Source organism: Diceros bicornis, chromosome 13, assembly GCF_020826845.1.
Source record: "Diceros bicornis minor isolate mBicDic1 chromosome 13, mDicBic1.mat.cur, whole genome shotgun sequence".
NCBI classification, from domain to species: Eukaryota; Metazoa; Chordata; class Mammalia; order Perissodactyla; family Rhinocerotidae; genus Diceros; species Diceros bicornis.
The window spans coordinates 54642959-54667851 of NC_080752.1; the positions used below are offsets into that span (position 1 = coordinate 54642959).

General features: G+C 37.1%; 1 protein-coding gene across 15 annotated transcripts in view; it reads right to left on the bottom strand.

Moving 5' to 3' along the window:
- SCMH1 (Scm polycomb group protein homolog 1) overlaps nt 1–24893 on the bottom strand; it is a 214811-nt gene that overhangs the window by 109234 nt on the left and 80684 nt on the right. The window contains exon 2 of one of the 15 annotated variants that reach the window (XM_058553840.1): nt 7198–7243. The exons of the other annotated variants lie outside the window; for them this stretch is intronic. Coding sequence (XP_058409823.1) covers nt 7198–7243 — 46 coding nt within the window. The remainder of the gene's footprint in view (nt 1–7197; nt 7244–24893) is intronic. 15 annotated transcript variants of the gene reach the window in all.

A 24893-nucleotide genomic window follows, 5' to 3' on the forward strand; every position in this document is an offset into this window, starting at 1 on the left:
TAAAAGGCATAGCATGGCTGACTGGATAAAAAAACAAGACCCATATATATGCTGCATACAAGAGACACACTTCAGACCTAAAGACACTCACAAACTGAAAGTAAAGGGATGGGAAAAGATACTCCATGCTAATGGCAATGAAAAGAAAGCTGGGGCAGCAATACTCATACCAGACAAAATAGACTTTAAAACAAAAACTGTAAAAAGAGACAAAGAAGGGCACTACATAATAATCACGGGAACAATCCAACAAGAGGACATAACACTTGTAAATATCTATGCACCCAATGCAGTAGCACCTAAATATATAAAGCAATTATTAACAGACATAAAAGGAGAAATAAGCAGTAACACAATAGTAGTAAGGGACTTTAACACTCCACTTACACCAACGGATAGATCATCCAAACAGAAGATCAATAAGGAAACATTGGCCTTAAATGACACACTAGAAGAGATGGACCTAGTAGATATATACAGAACATTCCATCTAAAAACTGAAGAGTACACATTCTTTTCAAATGCACATGGAACATTCTCCAGGACTGATTACATATTAGGGCACAAAACAAGTCTCCATAAATTTAAGAAGACTGAAATAACACCAAGCATCTTTTCTGACCACAACGGTATGAAACTAGAAATCAACTATAGGAAGAAATCAGAAAAGCCACAAATATGTGGAGATTAAACAAAATGCTACTGAACAACGATTGGGTCAATGAAGAAATCAAAGGAGAAATCAAAAAATACTTGGAGACAAATGAAAATGAAAATACGACATGCCAGAATTCATGGGATACAGCAAAAGCAGTTCTAAGAGGGAGGTTTGTAGCAATACAGGCCTATCTCAACAAACAAGAAAAATCTCAAATAAACAATCTAACAATGCACCTAAAGGAACTGGAAAAAGAAGAACAAACAAAGCCCCATATCAGTAGAAGAAGGGAAATAATAAAAATCAGAGCAGAAATAAATGAAATAGAAAATAAAAAAACAATAGAAAAAAATTAATAAAACTAAGAGCTGGTTCTTTGAAAAGATAAACAAAATTGACAAACCTTTAGCTAGACTCACCAAGAAAAAAAGAGAGAAGGCTCAAATAAGTAAAATCAGAAACAAAAGAGGAGAAATTACAATGGACACCTCAGAAATACAAAAGACTATAAGAGAATACCATGAAAAGCTATATGCCAACTAATTTGACAATCTGGAAGAAATGGATAAATTCTTAGAATCATACAACCTTCCAAAACTGGATCAAGAAGAAATAGAGAATTTGAATAGACCAATCACCAGTAAGGAGATCGAGACTATAATCAAAAATCTCCCCAAAAATAAAAGTCCAGGACCAGACGGCTTCCCTGGTGAATTCTACCAAACATTCAAAGAAGACTTAACACCTATCTTTCTCAAACTCTTCCAAAAAATTGAGGAGGCGGGGAAGCTCCCTAACTCATTCTACGAAGCTAACATTACCCTGATACCAAAACCAGACAAGGACAACACAAAAAAAAAGAAATTTACAGGCCAATATCACTGATGAACATCGATGCAAAAATCCTCAACAAAATACTAGCAAATCACATACAACAATATATTAAAAAGATTATACACCATGATCAGGTGGGATTTATTCCAGGGATGCAGGGATGGTTCAACATTCGCAAATCAATCAATGTGATACACCACATTAATAAAATGAAGAATAAAAATCACATGATCATCTCAATAGATGCAGAGAAAGCATTTGACAAGATACAGCATCCATTTATGATAAAAACTCTAAATAAAACGGGTATAGAGGGAAAGTACCTCAACATAATAAAGGCCATATATGACAAACCCACAGCTAATATCATCCTCAGTGGTGAAAAACTGACAGCTATCCCTCTAAGAACAGGAACCAGACAAGGATGCCCACTCTCACCACTCCTATTTAACATAGTACTGGAAGCCCTAGCCAGAGCAATCAGGCAAGAAAAAGAAATAAAAGGGATCCAAATTGGAAAGGAAGAAGTGAAACTGTCACTATTTGCAGATGACATAATTTTATATATAGAAAACTCTAAAGAATCCACCAAAAAACTTTTAGAAGTAATAAATACGGTAAAGCTGCAGCATACAAAATCAACATACAAAAATCAGTTGCATTTCTATACACTAACAACGAAGTAGCAGAAAGAGAAATTAAGAATACCATCCCATTTACAATTGCAACAAAAAGAATAAAATATCTAGGAATAAACTTAACCAAAGAGGTGAAAGATCTGTACACTGAAAACTGTAAAACACTGCTGGAAGAAATTGAAGACAACACAAAGAAATGGAAAGATATTCCGTGCTCTTGGATTGGAAGAATTAACATAATTAAGATCTCCATATTTCCTAAAGCAATCTATAGATACAATGCAATCCCTATCAAAGTTCCAAAAACATTTTTCACAGAAATAGAACAAAGAATCCTAAAATTTATATGGAACAACAAAAGACCCCGAATAGCTAAAGGAATCCTGAGAAAAAAGAACAAAGCTGGAGGTATCACACTGCCTGATTTCAAAATACACTACAAAGCTATAGTAACCAAAACAGCATGGTACTGGCACAAAAACAGAAACACAGATCAATGGCATAGAATCAAAAGCCCAGAAATAAACCCACACATCTATGGACAGCTAATCAACAAAGGAGCCAAGAACATACAATGGAGAAAGGAAAGTCCCTTCAACAAATGGTGTTGGGAAAACTGGACAGCCATATGCAAAAAAATGAAAACAGACCATTGCCTTACACCATACACAAAAATTAACTCCAAATGGATTAAAGACTTGAATGTAAGACCTGAAACCATGAAACTTCTGGAAGAAAACATAGGCAGTATGCTCTCTGACATCGGTCTTAGCAACCTATTTTCAAGCACCATGTCTGACCAGGAAAGAGAAGTGATAGAAAAAATAAACAAATGGGACTACATCAAACTAAAAACCTTCTGCACAGCAAAGGAAACCATCAACAAAATGAAAAGACAACCTAACAATTGGGAGAAGATATCTGCAAACCATACATCTGATAAGGGGTTAATCTCCAAAATATATACAGAACTCATGCATCTCAACAAGAAAAAAACTAACAACCCAATTAAAAAATGGGCAAAAGACCTGAAAAGATATTTCTCCAAAGAAGATATACAGATGGCCAACAGGCACATGAAAAGATGTTCAGCATCATTAATTATCAGGGAAATGCAAATCAGAACTACAATGAGATATTACCTCACGCCCATCAGAATGGCTATAATTAACAAGACAGGAAACAACAAGTGTTGGAGGGGATGTGGAGAGAAGGGAACTCTCATACACTGCTGGTGGGAGTGCGAACTGGTACAGCCACTATGGAAAACAGTATGGAGATTCCTCAAAAAATTAAGGATAGAACTACCATATGATCCAGCTATTCCACTGCTGGGTATTTATCCAAATAACGTGAAAACACCAATGCATAAAGATACATGCACCCCTCTGTTCATTGCAGCATTATTCACAATAGCCAAGACATGGAAGCAACCTAGGTGCTCATTAAGGGAAGAATGGATAAAGAAGATGTGGTATATATATACAATGGAATACTACTCAGCCATAAGAAATGAGGAAATCCAGCCATCTGTGACAATGGATGGATATTCAGGGTATTATGCAAAGTGAAATAAGTCAGAGGGAGAAGGTCAAATACCGTATGATCTCACTCATTAAGTAGTAGATAACAACAACAAACAAACACATAGAGACAGAGATTGGATTGGTGGTTACCAGAGGGGAAGGGGGGAGGGAGGAGAGTGAAAGGGATAATTAGGCACATGTGTGTGGTGATAGATTGTAATTAGTATGTGGGTGGTGAACATGAGAACATAATGTAATCCATGCAGAAATAGAAGTATAATGATGTACACCTGAAATTTATACAACGTTATAAACCAATGTTACCACAATAACTGCCCCCCCCAAAAAACACACAAATTAAAAAAAATAAATACATAAAAAATAAAAGTGGGAGTACCTGAGTGCTTGGCCACTGGTTCTCTCCTCCTCTTGGTCTCCACTCTCTTCCTGTCAAATGATGACTGCCAATTTATATCTCTAGCCCAAACTCTGCCCTGAGTTTCATGCTCTTATTTCCAACTGCCTTACTCTGTAACTCTATTTGGATGCAAAGAGATCTCAAAATGAACAAGACTAAAACAGAACTGTTGATTTTGCTACCTTCTCCAAACTTATTCTTTCCTCTCATCTCAGTTAACGGCACCACGTATTTAAACCCAAGTGCTCAGACCAAAAAGCCTAGAAGTCCCCTTTGATTCCTCTCTGTCACCACTCAAAAACAATTAATCAGCAAGTCTTGGTGGCTCTTACATCTAATATATCCTAAATAGAACCATTTCTCATTCTGTATTTCTCACCCACTACCAACCACCCTAATCTAAGCCACAGTCAAATTTTGCCTGGACCACTGCAACAGCCTTCTAACCAGACTCTCTGCTTCTGCTTTTGCCTGTCTACTGTCTGTTCTCCACGGAGAAGCCAGAATGATGTTTTATGTTTTTTAAAACATAAATCAGATCACATCACTCACGTTTACATCCCATAACACAAAATAAATCTAAACTGTTTATGCAAGCTAACAAGTTCCAGATCACATAAGACTTTCTTCCTTGTCATAACTCATCTCCTATCACTACCCTGCCTCCCCTTCACTGGTTGTTCTCTTCCTCAAACACACCAAGCTGTGTCCCTCTGCCTCAAACATCCTTCCCTTTCCTCAAATCTTTAATAGTTAGTTCTTTGTTGAAATATCACCTCCTCAGAGATGTGTTCCTAGACTACCCTACCTAAAATAGCCTCCTAAATCCTGCTCCCTCTTACTTATCCTCAGCTCTTATCATTGCCTGAATTTTCTTTGTAATACATATGTCTTTTCCAACTAGAATATAAGCTCCATGAGTTTTATTCAACAAAGGAAAAATCTACACTTACTAAGTGGGTGCCAGGAATTAGTGGACACTTTATCATGTTATTCCATTTAATACTTGCAAAAATCATGTGTGGCAGAGTTTATTAATGATTCAGCAGGTAAGGCAACTGAAATTCAAAGTAAAAAGTCTTACCTTGGTAAAGGTAAAGCAGCTTACCAGTGGCCACACAACTAGACTAGTAAATGGCTGAGCTACTATTGCAAAGCCAGGTGTCTTTAATTCTAAACCCAGGCATGCTCCCAGTGTTCTGTGCTTACATAGGATTTCTTTTAAAAATATTTATAAAGAACCAGTTATAAAGAGCGTCCAGATGCTCCCAAGACTGTGGGACTACTGAATAAGTTAGGGTCCAGCTGTTTAAACTAACAGTGAGCTGAGGAAGCTCTAGACTTAAATGTAGACCAGCAGGTCTAGAATCTAATCACAGATCATGCCCTCTGGTGGCAGGTAACAGAACAGCACTCATACCAAGAACCACGTTGTGGACTCCACTCTCCACCCCACTGTTGTCCTATATAATAATTCCAAGCTTTGTGCATTTATTAGGCTCTATGGCTATCAAGATGATTCCCAACTCATTCTCCCCTCCCAGAAGAGCTTTAAACGCATGTATGTATACAAATACACGTACAGAAATATGCCACTAACTCACTGTACAACCTTGGACAACTCACTTCCCTTTCTGTATTTGTCAGATGAGGACACTGAACTACAGCGGCGCTTCCAAACCGAAGTTGGGTGGACTATTTAAATTCTAACCCAAGAGTGGGAGAAATGAGAACTTGAACTGGAAGGTGCTGAACAAACTGTCTTCTCTGAGGAAGAAGGGAATACTTAGCATGACTGGACTGGGGAGGGACTGTCAGGATTCCTGTTAGCTCGGATGGGACTCTACCACCACTTCGCTGCTATACCCCCATATACACACTCAAACACTTAATTTAGCTTAATTTAATTGGGGGTGGGGTTGTGACTAATGTTGAAATAGGTATAGGTATAGATAGGTCTGGCATTACCCAATGCCAAGGGCCTTGCTGCACAGAAGAGGGAGTTCAGTGAACATTTTTAAAATTTCTTTTATAAAATAAGCATTTAAGACATCATGGTTAAAATTGCTTCTCTTTAAAATTTTGTGTTTTCCCCTCATAAATTTCTATAAACAGAGTTCAAATTTCTGTGACTACAAAATGAAATATGCATCTTTTTTTTTTCCCCTTTGGTGAGGAAGATTAGCCCTGAGCTAACATCTGTTGCCAATCCTCCTCTTTTGGCTGAGGAAGATTGGCCCTGGGCTAACATCCATGCCCATCTTCTTCTACTTTATATGTGAGAAGCCTGCCACAGCATGGCTTGATAAGCAGTGCGTAGGTCTGCGCCTGGGATCCGAACCTGTGAACCCCGGCCTGCCCAAGCGGAGCATGCGAACCATTAAGCCACTGGGCCAGCCCTTGAGATATGCGTCTTTTTAAACCCCTCTTTTCATTGACAGGCCCTGGAGGCTACTTAGCAAATAAGAAGACTGATCAGTGACAGGAACATATGAAGGGTTCCTTTCAAGTCAATGTACCACATATACACTAGAGCATGTAACCAAGTTTCCTGAGCAGGCAGTTTGTCTGGGATTCTGACACACTTAACTAGGGGCCTCAGCAGAGGCCAGCTTTTGCTCTAGACCAGGGACTCTCACACTTGGACACTGGAATCTTCTGGGGAGCATTAAAGAATACATCAGTCCCACCCCTAGAATTCTGACTTAACTGATCTAAGGCCTAGGCAGTGAAATTTTTAAGAGCTCCCCAGGTAACTCTAATTCGCAGTCTTGTTTGAGAATTAGTGATCCAGACAGGTCTGATTAGGAGAAAAATCACAGTCTTGAGTAGCAGAATAGGTCAGTAAAACGAGGGAGTGCGAGGAAAAGGTTGGCAGCATCGAGATAACGTCACCTGAGAATCATTCTACCTTTCTACCTTTTTTCCCTGGAGGACTCTGCAAGGGAGTAGTAACAAATGTTCCTATGTGAACAGAAGACACACACATACACACGCACACAAACCACACAAGATTTTAATGAAGAAGAATGCTCTTCTAGAGCAACGCTTGCCAAATATAGACCAAATGCGTTAGAGTTTCGGGAGAGCCATTTCACCATGCAGAATCCCAAGCCCCATTACCTAGAGATTCTGATTCAGCAACTCTGGGGAGAGGTCCAGAGGAGGCCTGGGGAACATGAACACACACACATATATATGTATAATTATATACATAATATATTTTAAACTTTTTATTTTGAAAAACTTTAAACCTACAGAAAAGCAGCAAAAATAATACATGAACAACTATGTACCCTTCACCTAGATTCAACAACTAACATTTCACCACATTTGCTTTCCATCTATCTACACACACTTTTTCCTCTGAACTATGTGCAAGTTAGAGATATCATGACACTTCTTCCCTAATTATGTCAGTACATTTGTCCTCAGAACAAGGACATTCTCCTTTAAAACTGAAATATTATCATACTCAAGAAATTTAATTAAAAATATTCTCAATTGTCTCCAAAATGTTCTTTATAGCTGTTTAATTTTTAAAATACAGGATCCAATCAAGAATTACATATTGCATTTGGTTGTCATGTTTCTTTAGTCTCCTTTAATCTAGAATAGTCTGTTGCCTTTTATCTGTTTTTCATGAAATTGATATTTTTGAAGAGTCTGGATTTGCTGTTTTACAGAATGTCCCACGATTTGGATTTTTTCTGATTGTTTCCTTATGATTATAATCATGCTAAACAGTTTTGACAAAATACTACACAAGTGATGTTGAATACTTCTCACTTCCTTACTTCAAGCACATAATGACAGTTTTTCTAATTATTGATGGTACTAAATTTGATCATTTCTTGAGAGGTGACTGACTACAGTGAATGAAATTACAATGAAATTACTTCATTGTAATTTCCCTTTGTAATTAAGAGGTAATCAGTGGGGAGAAACTTGGGGACTATGTGAATATCCTATTCTTCAATAAGCTTTTTCACCCAATGGTTTTAGCATTCATTGATTATCCTTGCCTGAATCAATTAGAATGGTGGTTGCAGATGGTAATTTTCTATCATTCTTCCTATATTTATTAGCTCACATTCTGTAAAGAAGACCTTTCCCTGCAACTTTAAAATTTTTTTTCCTTGTGTATCACTAGGGACCCATGGATGCTATTACCAGTGTTCTTTTATTTTTATTATTCTTTTTGATACTCATATTGTTCCAGTTTTGGCTAGTCAGAGTCCCTTCAAGCTGGCTGCTGTGTCCTTTTGATATGTCCCCATTACTGAGACTTCTTTGCTGTCTGGCATAATAACATGTTCCAGATTCACCTTATATTTTCTCTTCTGCTTAGCCTTGGGATTTCTCCAATGAGCCATGCTTTTAGTGGAGAATGGGATTTAGAAACCAAAATCAAGGTGTGCTCATTGCTACTGACGTGTCATTGCTTCTAGGCCTTTTCAATGGACAAAACTTGAAAAAATATATATATATTAAAGTTAAGAGTTCATACTGATACCTCCAATTCAAATCCTATACTGCAGGGTTCTTCTTCATCTTCCCCCATTCCATATTTGTATCTTATTTACTCATTTGCTCTATCTTCAATACATGCAAAAGAGTTTCAGATTATTATGGCAAAACCACTAACATTAAGAAGAAGTCAGAATTTCTTTGCAGTTCCATTTTTTCTTTGAAATATGTCCCATTAAGGGGGTACTGTGAAGGCTGTGTGTTCAAGTCATTTGAATTAACTCTTTTTTCAACGTAGTTATGATATCCATTTGATACACAGTTCAGTTTGTTTCTATTTGTAATCAATTTTAGGATATGCTTTGTTCATCTTTTTTTTGGTTTAATTTTATTTAAATAAGTAAAACATTTACATAACTCAAAAGTCAATAAAAGGGTAGTCTCAGAGAAGACTGACTCTCATTCCTGTACTTTCCATCCTATTCCCAGATACTTCCAATAGGTGACCTTTTCATTATTTTCTGGTTTAATTCTTATATTTCTTTTTATAAAACTTTAAGTATATAAAAATGTATAATTTCATGTATATTACATATGTGTATACACACATATTTCCCCTCTTCTTTCTCAAAAGTAAGTGGCATTAAGTACATTCACATTTTTGTGCAACTATTACCACCATCCACCTCTGGAAGTTTTTCATCTTCCCCAACTGAAACTCTGCACCCATTAAACAATAATTCCCCATTCCTTCCTCCTTCCCAGCTCCTGGCAACCACCATTCTATTTTCTGTCTCTATGAATTTGCCTACATTAGGTACTTCATATAAGTGGAATCATATAGTATTTGTCCTTTTGTGACTGTCTTATTTCATTTAGCATAATGTCTTCAAGGTTCATCTACATTGTAAAATGTGTCAGAAATCTCCTTCCTTTTTAAGGCTGAATAATATTCCATTGTATGTATATACCACAGTTTGTTTACCCATTCTTCTGTCAATGGACACTTGGGTTGCTTTGACCTTTTGGCTATTGTGAATAATGCTGCTAAACATAGGTATAAAAATATCTGCTTGAGTCCCTGCTTTCAATTATTTTGCCTACATACCCAGAAGTGAAATTACTGGATCACATGGTAATTCTATTTTAATTTTTTGAGGAAATGTCATATTGTTTTCCACAGTGGCTGCACCATTTTACATTCCCAGCGGCAATATACAAAAGATTCCAATTTCTCCACAACCCCACCAACACTCGTAATTTTCTATTTATATTTCTATTTTTTTTTCTGTTTCGCAGGTTTTTTTAATTGATGTTTTAATAGTTTATAACATTGTGAAATTTTGGGCTGTACATTTTTGTTTGTCCATCACCATATATATGTCTCCCTTCACCCCTTGTGCCCACTCCCCTACCTCCATTGCCCCTGGTAACCACAATACAGTTTTCTCTGTCCATGTGTTGGTTTATATTCCACATATGAGTGAGATCATACAGTGTTTGTCTTTCTCTTTCTGGCTTATTTCACTTAACATAATACCCTCCAGGCCCATCCATGTTGTTGCAAATGGGATGATTCTGTCTTTTTTTATGGCTGAGTAGTATTCCATTGTATATATATACCACATCTTCTTGATCCAATCATCAGTCGAGGGACACTTGGGTTGTTTTCACTTCTTGGCTATAGTGAATAACGCTGCAATGAACACAGGGGTGCATAAGCTTCTTTGGATTGTTGATTTCAGGTTCGTTGGATAGATTCCCAGTAGTGGGATAGCTGGGTCACAGGGTATTTCTATTTTTAATTCTTTGAGGAATCTCCATACTGTTTTCCATAGAGGCTGCACGAATTTGCATTCCCACCAGCTGTGTATGAGGGTTGCTGTTTCTCCACATCCTCTCCAACATTTGTTGTTTTTTGTCTTGGTGATTATAGGCATTCTAACAGGCGTGAGGTGATATCTTAGTGTTGTTTTGATTTGCATGTCCCTGATGATTAGTGATGTTGAACATCTTTTCATGTGCCTCTTGGCCATCTGTATATCTTCTTTGGAGAAGTGTCTGTTCATTTCCTCTGCCCATTCTTTGATCGCGTTGTTTTTTTGTTGTTCCGTTGTGTGAGTTCTTCACATATTATGGAGATTAACTCCTTGTCAGATATATGTTTTGCAAATATTTTCTCCCAGCTGGTGGGTTGTCTGTTCATCTTGATTCTGTTGTATTTGTCTTGTAGAAGCTCTTTAATCTGATAAACTCCCACTTGCTTATTTTTTCTTTAGTTTCCCTAGTCTGCGTAGGCATGTCATCTGAAAAGATTCCTTTATGACCAATGTCAAATAGTGTGCTGCCTATATTTTCTTCTATGAGTTTTATAGTTTCAGGTCTCACCTTCAGGTCTTTGATCCATTTTGAGTTAATTTTTGTGAATGGCAATAGCAGATGGTCCACTTTCATTCTTTTGCATGTGACTGTCCAGTTTTCCCAACACCATTTATTGAAGAGAATTTCCTTTATCCATTGTATGTTCTTAGATCCTTTGTCGAAAATTAGCTGGCCGTAGATGTGATGTTTTATTTCTGGGCTTTCAATTCTATTCCATTGATCTGTGTGTCTGTTTTTGTACCAGTACCATGCTCTTTTGATTACTATTGCTTTGTAGTATGTTTTGAAGTCAGGGATTGTGATGCCTCCAGCTTTGTTCTTTTTTCTTAGGATTACTTTAGCTATTCAGGGTCTTTTGTTGCCCCATATGAATTTCAGTACTCTTTCTTCTATTTCCATGAAGAATGTCATTGGGATTCTGATTGGGATTGCAATGAATCTATAGATTGCTTTAGGTAATATAGACATTTTAACTATGTTTATTCTTCCAATCCATGTGCATGGGATGTCTTTCCATTTCTTTACGTCATCATCGATTTCTTTCAATAATGTCTTGTAGTTTTCATTGTATAGGTCTTTCACCTCCTTGGTAAGATTTATTCCTAGATATTTTATTCTTTTTGATGCAATTGTAAATGGTATTATCTTTTTGAGCTCTCTTTCTGTTAGTTCGTTATTAGCATACAGAAATGCAACTGATTTTTGTAGACTGATTTTGTACCCTGCCGCTTGGTTGTAGTTGTTTATTATTTCTAATAGTTTTCCAACGGATTCTTTAGGGTTTTCTATATCTAAAATCATGTCATCTGCAAATAGTGAGAGTTTCACTTCTTCGTTGCCTATTTGGATTCCTTTTATTCCTTTTTCTTGCCTAACTGCTCTGGCCAAAACCTCCAGTACTATGTTGAATAGGAGTGGTGAGAGTGGGCAGCCCTGCCTCATTCCTGTTCACAGAAGAATGGCTTTCAGTCTTTCCCCATTAAGTATGATGTTGGTTGTGGGTTTGTCATAAACAGCCTTTATTATGTTGAGGTACTTTCCTTCTATACCCATTTTGTTGAGAGTTTTTATCATAAATGGATGTTGTATCTCGTCAAATGCCTTCTCTGCGTCTATTGAGACGACCATGTGGTTTTTATTCTTTGTTTTGTTGATGTGGTGTATCACGTTGATTGATTTGCGGATGTTGAACCATCCCTGTATCCCTGGTATAAATCCCACTTGATCATGGTGTATGATCTTTTTAATGTACTGCTATATTCGGTTTGCCAATCTTTTGTTGAGGATTTTTGCATCTATGTTCATCAGCGATATTGGCCTGTAATTTTCCTTCTTTGTATTGTCTTTGTCTGGTTTTGGTATCAGGGTGATGTTGGCCTCGTAGAATGATTTAGGAAGTGTTCCATCTTCCTCTATTTTTTGGAATAGTTTGAGAAGGATGGGTATTAAATCTTCTTTGAATGTTTGGTAAAATTCACCGGAGAAGCCACCTGGTCCTGGACTTTTATTTTTTGGGAGGTTTTTGATTACTATTTCAATCTCTTTACTTGTGATTGGTCTATTCAGATTCTCCATTTCTTCTTGGTTCAGTTTTGGGAGGTTGTATGAGTCTAAGAATTTATCCATTTCTTCTAGATTGTCCAATTTGTTGACATATAATTTCTCATAGTATTCTCTTATAATCCTTTGTATTTCCATGGTGCCCATTGTAATCTCTCCTCTTTCATTTCTAATTTTATTTACTTGAGCCTTTTCTCTTTTTTTCTTAGTAAGTCTGGCTAAGGGTTTGTCAATTTTGTTTATCTTCTCAAAGAACCCACTCTTTGTTTCATTAATCCTTTCTACTGTTTTTTGGTCTCAATTTGATTTATTTCTGCTCTGATTTTTATTATTTCTCTCCTTCTGCTGACTTTGGGCTTTGTTTGTTCTTCTTTTTCTAGTTCTGTTAGGTGTAATTTAAGGTTGCTTATTTGGGCTTTTTCTTGTTTGTTAAGGTGGGCTTGTATCGCTCTGAGTTTCCCTCTCAGGACCGCTTTTGCTGCATCCCATATGGTTTGGTATGGCATATTTTCATTTTCATTTGTTTCCAAATAGTTTTTCATTTCTCCTTTAATTTCATCAATGATCCATTGGTTGTTCAGTAGCATGTTGTTTAATCTCCCCATTTTGTCACTTTCCCAGTTTTTTTTTCATGGCTGATTTCCAGTTTCATAGCATTATGGTCTGAAAGATGCTTGTTATGATTTCAATCTTCTTAAATTTATTGAGGCTTGCTTTGTTTCCCAACATATGGTCTATCCTTGAGAATGTTCCATGCGCACTTGAGAAGAATGTGTAGTCAGCTGTTTTTGGATGGAGGTCTCTGTATATGTCTAGTAGGTCCCTCTCGTCCAGTTTTTCATTTAAGTCCACTATTTCTTTATTGACTTTTTGTCTGGATGATCTATCCATGGATGTAAGTGGGGTATTAAGATCCCCCACTATTATTGTGTTGTTGTTAATGTCTCCTTTTAGGTTTGTTAATAGTTGCTTTATGTACATTGGTGCTCCTATGTTGGGTGCACATATATTTATAAGTGATATGTCTTCTTGGTGGAGTGTCCCTTTTATCATTATATATTTCCCTTCTTTGTCTCCCTTAACCTGTTTTATCTTGAAGTCTACTTTGTCTGATATGAGTACGGCAACACCTGCTGTCTTCTGTTTGCCATTAGCTTGGAGTATTGTCTTCCATGCCTTCACTCTGAGCCTGTGCTTGTCTTTAGAGCTGAGATGTGTTTCCTGGAGGCAGCATATTGTTGGGTCTTGCTTTTTAATCCATCCTGCCACTCTGTATCTTTTGATTGGAGAGTTCAATCCATTTACATTTAGGGTAATTATTGATACATGAGGGCTTAATGTTGCTGTTTCGTCACTTATTTTCCAGTTCTTTTGCATTTCCTTTGTTTCTTGTCCCATTTGTTTCAGACTGCCAATTCAGTTTGGTTGTTCTGTCTTATGACTCTTTTAGTTTTCTCTTTGTTTATCATATGTGATTTTGTTTTGATTATTTGTTTAGTGGTTACCTTGAGGTTTGTATAAAAAATCTTGTGTATGAGATAGTCCATTATCTGATGGCCTCTTATTTCCTTATACTAAGTCAATTCAATCACTTTCCTCTTCCCTGTCTAAGTTGTTCTTGTTATACTTTATTCTACCTTGTGTTGTGGGTGTGTGTTTACAGTGATGAAGTTATATTTATTTTTGGTGAATTCCTTCCTTTGATATTTGATTTTGGTATTTAAGTGTTGCTAACCTATTCCGGTAATGATCTACTATTTTTCTGATTTTGTCTACCTATTTTTCTCCTTGCTCGAAGTTTTGTACTCCCTTTCTTTTCTTTTTTTCAGGCCTGAGGGCCTTCTTGAGTATTTCTTGTAGTGGCAGTCTTGTGGCCATGAACTCCCTTAGCTTTTGTTTATCTGGGAAAGTTACTATTTCTCCATCACAGCTGAAGGATATTTTTGCTGGATAGAGTATTCTTGGGTGAAAGATTTTGTCTTTCAGTATTTTGAATATATCATTCCAGTCTCTCCTAGCCTGTAAAGTTTCTATTGAGAAATCCGCCGAGACTCTGATGGGAGTTACTTTGTACGTTATTTTTTGTTTTTGTCTAGCTGTCCTTAATATTGTTTTTTTTGTCATTGACTTTGGCCAGCCTTACCACTACATGTCGTGGAGTAGGCCTTTGCCTGTTGACGTATTTAGGTGACCTGTTGGCTTCACTTATTGGTGGTATTTCCTGCTCCTTCCCCAGATTTGGGAAGTTCTCAGCTATTATTTCCTTGAATAGGCTCTCTGTTCCTCTTTCCCTCTCTTCTCCCTCAGGAATACCTATAATTTTTATGTTTACATTTCCTAATAGAGTCAGATACTTCTCGGAGACTTTCTTCATTCCTTTTTGGTTTTAGTTCTCTCTCCTCTTCCATCTGGAGCATATCTGTATTCCTATCCTCTATAATGCTAATTCTTCCCTCCATACTGTCAGCTCTGTTCTTTAAAGATTCCAGATTCTCCTTTATCTCCTCCATTGTGTTCTTCATCTCCATCAGTACTGATTGGTTCTTCTTTATGATTTCAATCTCTTTTGTGAAGAAACTCCTAATCTCATTGAATTGTTTGTCTGTATTGTCTCATATTTCATTGAGTTTTTTTATGATAGCTATTTTGAAATCTCTGTCGGTTAGGTTATGGATTTCTGTGTCTTCAGAGTTGGTTTCTGGGTGCTTGTCATTTTCCTTCTGGTCTGGTGATTTCATGTACCTTTGCATTGTGGTTCCTGTATTGGCTTTGTTTTTGCTCATCCTGGAAATATCTGGTTGCAATTTCCACCCACTGCCACTGTGTGGGGGTTAAGGACTGTGTAATCTGAGCCCCCTGCGCTCTGCTCTGGCTGTTCGCTGTGATCCGCCGGCCACTTGGTCTGGTCTGGCTGGCTGAGCTGCAGTGTCCAACTTGCGGGGAGCGGGGGCGGCTTTCTCTTTTGCCCGCTAGGTCCCTGGCATGGGGGGCTTCTTGCTCGCCCCTCATTATCTGCTCTCCTGTGGTGCTCAGATGTTGATGGTACTTCTGTAGCAGTTTTGAGTCCTCTGTGGGGGAGTTTCCCACTGGCTGAGAGAGCCCAAAGAGCTACGGTTTCCCCGCAGAGGACCACCCTTCCCCCCTCTCTGGGAGCTGCGTGGACCGGGATTGCTGATCTGATGGGGAGGGAGAGTTCTCCTTACCTCTCCAGCACATTCCACTCTCAGATGTGCGGCAGTGTGGATCTTTCCGATCTTGCTTTTTGCTGTCTAGGAGTCCATTGTTGGTCTGTGACTGTTCCTTTTGTTGTATCTTATCGGGGGAAGCGTTTACAAGAAATCTCACTCCGCCATGACGCTGACGTCACTATATTTCTATTTTTGAAAATAGCCATCCTAATTGGCATGAGGTGGTATCTCACTGTGGTTTTGATTTCCCTAATGATGATAATGAGCATCTTTTCACGTGCTTATTGGCCATTAGTATATTTTCTTTAGAGAAATGTCTATTCAAGTCTTTTGCCCATTTTTTAAACCAGATTTTTTGTTGTTGTTGAGTTGAAGGAGTTTTTTATTATATTCTGGATATTAACTCCTTATCAGATAAATGATTTGCAAATATTTTCTCCTATTCCGTAAGTTCCCTTTTCACTCTGTTGATTGTGTCCCTAGATGAACAAAAGTTTTTAGTTTTGATACAGTCCAATTTAACTATTTTTTTCTTTTGTTGCCTGTGCTTTTTGGTGTCATATCCAAGAAATCATTGCCAATTCCAATGTCATGAAGCTTTTCCCCTATGTTTTCGTCTAAGAGTTTTATAGTTTTAGCTCCTACATTTAGGCCTTTGATCCATTTTGAGTTAATTACTGTACAATGGTGTAAGGTAAAGGCCCAACTTCATTCTTTTGCATGTGGATATCTGATTTCCCCAACACTATTTGTTGAATCAGACATGTGGGTTTTTAAAAAATAACAGCCTTATCGAGATATAACTCATACACCATAAAGTCTATCCTTTTAAATATATGATTCAGTGGTTTTTAGAGTTGTGAAAAGATCATTCTATCTAATTTTAGAACATTTTCATCACTCCTCCAAAAAGAAACCACATATCTCTTAGCAGCCACTCCCCAGTCTCCCTTCATCTCAGTCCCTAGAAACCACTAATCTACTTTCTGCGTCTATAGATTTCCGTATTTTCTCCCATTGTGTGGGTTGTTTCTTCACTTTCTTGGAAGCACAAAAGCTTTTCACTTTGAAGAATTCTGAAGTCAAATCTATTTAGTTTTTCTTCTGTTTTTTGTGCTTTTGGTGCATATCGAAGAAACCATTGCCTAATCCCAAAGTCATGAAGGTTTACTTCTATGTTTTCTTCTAAGAATTTTATAGTTTTAGCTCTTACATTTAGGTCTATTACCCACTTTTGTATATGGCATGGAGGTAGGGTCCAACTTCATTCTTTTGTATGTAGATATCCAGTTATCCCTGCATCAGCTGTTGAAAATCCCGCTGAATGGTTTTGGCACCCTTAATCGAAAATCAATTGAACATAAATGTATGGGTTTATTTCTGGACTCTCAAATCTAATCCACTGATCTTTAAGTCTATCTTTATGCCAGTATTACAATGTCATGAGTATTGTTGCTTTGTAGTAAGTTATTTTTTTTTTTTTTTTAAGATTTTATTTATTTATTTTTCTCCCCCCAAAGCCCCAGCAGACAGCTGCACGTCACAGCTGCACATCCCTCCAGCCGCTGCATGCGGGACGCGGCCCCAGCATGGCCGGAGAAGCGGCGCGTCGGTGCACGCCCGGGATCCAAACCCGGGCCGCCAGCAGCGGAGCGCGCGCACCCAACCGCCAAGCCACCGGGCCGGCCCTTTTTTTTTTTTAATTTATTTTCTCCCCCAAAGCCCCAGGAGATAGTTGTATGTCATAGGTGCACATCCTTCTAGTTGCTGTATGTGGGACGCGGCCTCAGCATGGCCGGAGAAGCGGTGCATCGGTGTGCGCCCGGGATCCGAACCCGGGCCGCCAGCAGCGGAGCGCACGCACTTAACCGCTAAGCCACCAGGCCGGCCCTGTAGTAAGTTTTGAAATCAGGAAATGTGAGTCCTCAGTAGTGTGCTGACTTCTATCAAAGTTCATACAACTTCCTTCCTTAGCTATCTTAACATGGTGACTTCTATTAATGATTTTTCTAAAGTTAAATCTTTTTACTCCTAGAAAAAAACACACTACGTTGCCTTGATGAATTATTGTTTTAAACATGTTGAATTCTAATTCCTAATATTTTATTTAGGATTTTTGTAACAATATTCATACATGAGATTGTGTGTATATATGTATGTGTGTTTAGATCAGGTTTAGGTATTGAAGTTCTACCTGCCTTGTAAAAAAAATTGGATATTTTCCTACTTTTTCTGTGAACTAGAACTGCACTGTCCAGTACAGTAGCCACCAGCCACATAAGGCTTTTTAACCTTAAATTATAATTAAACAAAATTAAAAATTTAGTTCCTTAGTTGCAGTAGCCACATTTCCAGTGCTCAATAGCCACTTGTGGCTGGTGACTACCATACTGGACAGCACAGATACAAAACATTTCCATCATCAAAGAAAGTTCTGTTGGGTATCACTGACCTGCAACAACTTAAGTAGCATTAAGATTATCTGGTCTGGGCCAGCCCCATGGCTTAGCAGTTAAGTGCGTGCGCTCCGCTACTGGCAGCCCAGGTTTGGATCCCGGGCACGCACCGACGCGCCACTTCTCCGGCCATGCTGAGGCTGCATCCCACATACAGCAACTAGAAGGATGTGCAACTATGACATGCAACTATCTACTGGGGCATTGGGGGGGGAAGAAAAAGGAGGAGGATTGGCAATAGATGTTAGCTCAGAGCCGGCCTTCCTCAGCAAAAAGAGGAGGATTAGCATGGATGTTAGCTCACGGCTGATCTTCCTCACAAAAAAAAAAAAAAAAGATTATTTGGTCTTTAAGATTTTGTAGGATTTCCCTGTAAAACAATCCATACACAGTGCTTTGTTGTACATGCAGTTCTTTGAAATATATATTTTCTATACATCTGTTTAAACACTAATGCTACTGGGATCAATTTTGACAAATAGTATTTTCTCATTGTACCTAGCTTTTCTAACTTATTTATGTAGAGTTATTTCCCTCTTATGTCATTTCTACTTTTGTATATCTGTGCTTATTCCATTTTTTTCTTTATTAGGCTAACCAGTGGTTTGTGTATTTTGTTGATTTTTTTCCCCAAAGGACCAGTATTTTAATTTATTGCTTTTCTATTTTCTATTTCATTAATGTTTTTTTTTGAGGAAGATGGGCCCTGAGCTAACGTCTGTTGCCAATCTTCCTCCTTTTTTCCTTTTTTCTCCCCAAAGCCCCAGTAGATAGCTGTATGTCATAGTTGCACATCCTTCTAGTTGCTCTATGTGGGACGCCGCCTCAGCATGGCTCAATGAGCGGTGCGTAGGTCTGCACCCAGGATCTGAACCGGCGAACCCCGGGCCGCCGAAGCGGAGTGTGTGAACTTAACCGCTATACCATAAGGCTGGCCCCTCACTGTTTTTATCTTCATTTTTTCCTTCCTTTGTATTTTATTTGTATTGTGATTCTTTTTCTAGCTTTTTGAATTGAAAATTTAAATCTTTAATTTTTATCCTTTCATTTTTATTGATATCAAATATCAGGCTACAAATTTTCTTCAAACCACTGCTTTAATTGTATCTCAAAATTCTAACATGTGATGTTTATTATCATTATGTATTAGGAATTTTGCAATTCTGGTTTATATTTCCCTTTTGCAAACAAGAGTTGTTTAAAGAGTTTTAAATTTCATGGTGGAAGGGCATTTACAGGGTATAAAGTTTGATATGCATACATACATATATATATAGATACACACACACACACACGATCTACTTTATTCATTCAAGTCTTCAATAACTTTACTTTTTTCCTCTTGGCCTGTCTTGCCTTGAGAGAGGTGTGTTAAATCTCCAATTAGTGTGTTTGTCTATATCTCCTTGCAACTCCCATAATTTCTATTTCATGAAGACAGACGCTTTGTAATTTGGTACTGAAATATTTTTAACTATTACATTTTCAGGGTGAATTATGTCACCTTTAAGCATTTTAAAGTGGCTTCTTTGTCTTGTTTAATGCATCTTGGTCTGAATTCTACTACATCTAAAAGAATTGTAATCTCTGCTATTATATTGTTTGAATTTTCTTCCTATACTTTTGATAATCCTTTTATTTTTAGCCTTTCTGATTCATTTTACTTTAGGTATGTCTCCCGGATACAGTATAAAGTTGGGTTTGACTTTGAGCATCAATATGAAAATTTTTTTCTTTTAACAGGTGAGTTAAAACCCTTTACATTTATTAACATAAATTATACATTTAGTCTCAACTTTGTCACATTATGTTTTATTTACCGTGTTTTCCATACTCAGTTCATTTCTTTCTCTGTGCTGTCTGTTTCCTGATCTTTTTGTCCCTTTGGTATTTAGGAAGTTTTGGAATTGCATTTCAGTGGTTACTTTTACACTAAAATATTTTATAATGTCCTTAATTACCCCTTTCCTCATTTAGGCGTCAACTATCTGGTTTATCAATTTTAAGTGATATCCTTTGATTCCATCTAAAAATATTATAGGAGGCGAGTTTGCTTCCTGGTGCCAGTGTGTTTGCTTGGCAGGCTCCTGCAGCATTCCCATCTTTTCTGTTGTCCATTTCCCACAGTGCATGGCAGCCAAGAGTATCCAGAGGCCAGCAGCAACACCACCACCACCCTCCCCCACCTTAAGCAGTTTTGTAGCAGAGTTTCTCCAGAGGGACATCTTTCCACGAACAGCTTTCCCAGTAGCCTAGAGGGCAAATTTCTAACAAGTTCCACTGCTGTGGCACCACAGTAACTTCTGTCATCCAGTGAGCCACAGTTGTGTTCCCTCCAAGGTTTACATCTCAGCCCTGAGGATAGGGGAGGGGAGGCTCTTCCTTGGGTGCTCTATCTCAGCCCCAGTGTAGTGGCTTCTCTTTATGCCTGCTATTCTTATATTCTTTAGAGTTCTCTTTCCTTTTGACTAGCCAATCCCTCATTATTCCAATTCTGTTATAGATAACAACTATATTAAAATCTCTGTGTTCAAATAACTGTGTGGGTTCTCTCTCTTCATCGGACCCAGACTGATTCTACCGTCCTATTCTACTCTTGTTTCTACTTTTGTTTTCATTTTAGATTGATCATCCTTTGTTTAGATGAAGCCCTTTCTATAACTGATTCCTCAGGAAGGGCTTGGGGCTACAGCTTTTCCTGAGTTCTTGCACTGAAAACTGTTTCAGTATAATCTCAACACTTGAAAAACAGCTTGTCTAGATATAAAACCAATGTTCTCATTTTCTTTCCTTGAATTTCTTGAAAACGTTGCTCCAGTTCGTCTTGCTTTGTACTTAGCTGTTGAGAAGTATAATGCAAACCTGACTTTCTTTCCCTTGTAAATAATTTGGGCTTTTTGCTTGGAAGCTTAGAGGAATTTTTCTTTATTCTTAGAGTGTAATCGTTTTACTAGAATATATCTTAGAGTTGACCAATCTGAATCAATTTTCCCAGGAACAAGGTAGGCCCTTTCAAGAGGCCCTTCAATTTCACGTCTTCTTTAACTTTTGGAAAATTTTCTTGTATTACAATTTTAAGTATTAATTCTGTTTCACTGTTTTGTTTATCTTCCTCAGGGACTCCAATTTTACATGCATACATACATATACACATTGGATTTTTGTTGACTATGTTCTATATCTAACAGTTCCTTTCTGATACTTTTTTAACCCTTTTCTAATATTTATTTTTATTCTCTTGGCTGTTTCTATTTCTCTTCTCAATGTTCCTTACTATATTTTCAGTTGAATCTATTGTCCCATTGGGTACCCTGGAAATGAGTCTTCAATTGAGATTATTTTGTCTTCAATTTTTTTTCCTGAGTTTGGACAATTCTATTTTTATATCTTCCTGTCTATTGCACATTTCTAGTCTGATTTTTAAAATTTATGATTCAAGGTATTTTTTCATATTTGTCAATACTTGTTTAATTCAAGTTAGGTTGTTATACAATAGTTTTCCCCTGGTTAGTCACTGATTTTGGCAGTAGAATTTTCAGTAGTTAAAATGGTTTTATGCTCATCTTCTGTTTTTCTTTATACAGAAGCTTTTTATGGATATTTACTGTTGTTGCCTAATCATTTGAAATGTCTTATATTTTCCTGGACCAGCAAAATCAGGAGGTTCTGTTTTGGCAGGGATCTTGGGTCATGAGTTTTCTATTGGCATAGTGAAATGCAGTTTCTTTAGTAGATGAGTCTCTTTGGGATGTGATGGGAAGACTGGTATGTCTTTTGATTTTATGATTCTCTTTTGTTTCTGTATTAACTCTAAATCATCACCCCTTGCTTCAACATTATGCCTACCTCTCCTCGCAAGGTAGTTATCTTCCAAAGGCTGCTATCTCTAGTCCCTCACACTTTCAATTCACTCTCTTCCTTCTGATTCTCCAGTAGCCAATACTCTAATCAAGTAGGTCTTAGCTCTGTTCTAGTATTTCCCACTATGGATAGTACTATCTTTTCTGGGGGTGATTTTGGCTGGTAGGCCCCCATTGACCTCTCCCTTTTTAATGCGGTTTTTACCTACATAAAACTCTTCCTTCCAGTACGGGTTGGGTACTGCTCTAGTGGTTTCAGATCTTTATATCTGAACATGTAATTGAAATTTGTGGTACTTCTGACTCCTAGTTATGTTTAGGCATGAGTTATGGTGGTTTGATCTGCTTTCCTTTTAATCTGTACATTTCTGGAGAATTTATGGATTTTTATTTAGATGGTCACCCTTATCCCTGGGAACCTGTATTTTTAAATAGCCTATCAAGATGCTTCTAAATAATGATGCGAGTAAGTTGAGAATAATACAGTACTATGCAGCCATAAAAAGGAATGAGGAATACCTCCACACAACTAAGAAGTCATCTTTAGGACATACCGTTAAATGAAAAAAGCAAGGTTGAGAAAAGTATGTACAGTATGCTGTCATTTATATAAAAAGGTGAAGGATACATATGGATATATGTACACACACTCACACACACACACGGATATATTTGTTTACATTTTTAAAATATGGAGTATAAACTATAAAATTAAAAGAAAGTGGTTACCTATGAGAGAAGAAAGGAATAAGGTGAAGGGGATTTCTCTGAATTTTATAGATTTGAGTTTAAGAATGATGTATATCACTTATATATTTATAAAGGAAAATTTTTAAAAAGCTATCTCTAAAAAATCAAAATTAAAATGAAACAAATGAACTTGTTTATATCAAGTTGGTGGCACTGCCACCCAGAGAGAAACTGATCCATATGACCTTATAACACATTACTGACCCCATTTCCCAAGAGGGTAAGAAAAAAATAAATGCAAATAACTCAAACACTGTCAGTAATCATAATGGTGGTAGTGTTGGTATTGCTATTCTGAGACTGTTGTATGTGTATTGTAGGATGAAGCAAATGAGTTATTTTGTTAGTGACAAAGAGAACTAGGGTTTTATTGTCGTACAAAGGAGATATAGATTTAAGACAGTAAAGATGAAGTAAGTAAAAATACCATTGTCCTGAATTTTAGTAGAAAGTATCAATATGAACTAACGATTTTTTGTCTTAATAATAACAAAAAAAGGCAGTTCCTACCTCTCTATACCAAAAAGACCTAGAAAGAATGACCAACCCAGTAGCACTGAGCACCCAGATTATGGTCTCTTAATACCATTTCCCACTAAAAGGAGCCCAGGCACCTAAAAGAAATAGCTGGTTCCATATTTGGAGCAGGAAATGTATAAGATGAGCCTGGAACATTCTGAAATTTCAGAAATCCAAGGGAGTAATCAAATAATAGTCAGGAGACAACTTCAGGAGGCTCCTATGAGGCCAAAGATGGAACAATTCAAGAACTATTAAGAACAATTAGTGCAATGGAGTGAAACACATCAAATATGTATGAATCTTTGAGTTTACGATACTAAACAACAACAACAAAACTGTCCTAAATATTTTTGGGGATGCTAGTAAACCAATTCATTATTTTGAAAATTGGGAAATAAAGAATCAAGCACTTAAACTGTCTTTCCTGCATGAACTATACCTCAGCATAATCAAATACTTCAGGAAAGTTTATTTTAATAGATGTATTCCATTTAATTTATATGGATGGAATGATAAGATTAAAATTTCCTATTTTGCAACCATAATGAATTGATGGATCTAAAACAGGGATCAGCAAACTATAGCCAGCAGGCTGGCCATCTGTTTTTGTAAATAAAGTTTTATTGGAACACAGCCTTCCCCATTTTTTTATGTATTGTCTATGGCTGCTTTCACATTACAAGGACAAAGGTGACTAGTTGCAACAAAGAATGTTATGGCCCATAAGCCTGAAATATTTACTATCTGACCCTTTAAGAAAATTGGTCAACCCCTGATCTAGACCACAAGCATTAATGGCTGCCACATTATAAAATGAGAGACAACGAGGGCATATATCATTCCTAATAGAAGTAAACACTACCACCTATGAAATATTCTTATGAAAAAATTGAACCTGAACCTGATCAAGCCTCTAGATCTAGCTACCAATTTCTAGGAAAGAGAGGATAGAGAAACATGTTAAATGATACCATAGAGATACAATCAGCAAAATTTAATTGTGGGAAATTTTAAAGACAATGACTTATATTTTTCAACAAATAAATTATGAGAAAAAAATAAGAGAGAGAAGGAGAACTCATATATTAATAGACACTTAAGGGACATATCAACCAACTGCAACATATTGATCTTATTTGGATCCTGATTCAAAGAAACTGTAATAGAGAGAGAGAGAGACAGAGACAGACAGACAGACAAAAGGGAAAATTTAAACACTGAGTAAATATTTGTCAATATTAAGGAATTATCATTAGTTTATTTACATGTGATAATATTATTATGATTATATTTAAAAAATATTATCTATGAGAGATACATACTAAATATTTAATGATAAAATTATACTATGTTTGGGCAATTGGGCAGGAGGGGCCAGGGAGTTTGTACAGGTACAAATAAAACCAGATTGACTATATATTGATAATTATCAAGGATAAAGGATACATGGACATTCACTGTGCTATTCTTCCTACTTTTGTATATGTTTAAAATTTTATTTTACATATAATTTTTTTTTTTTTGGTGAGGAAGATCAACCCCGAGCTAACATCTGCCAATCCTCCTCTTTATTTTGCTGAGGAAGACTGGTCCTGGGCTAACATCCATGCCCATCTTCCTCCACTTTATAT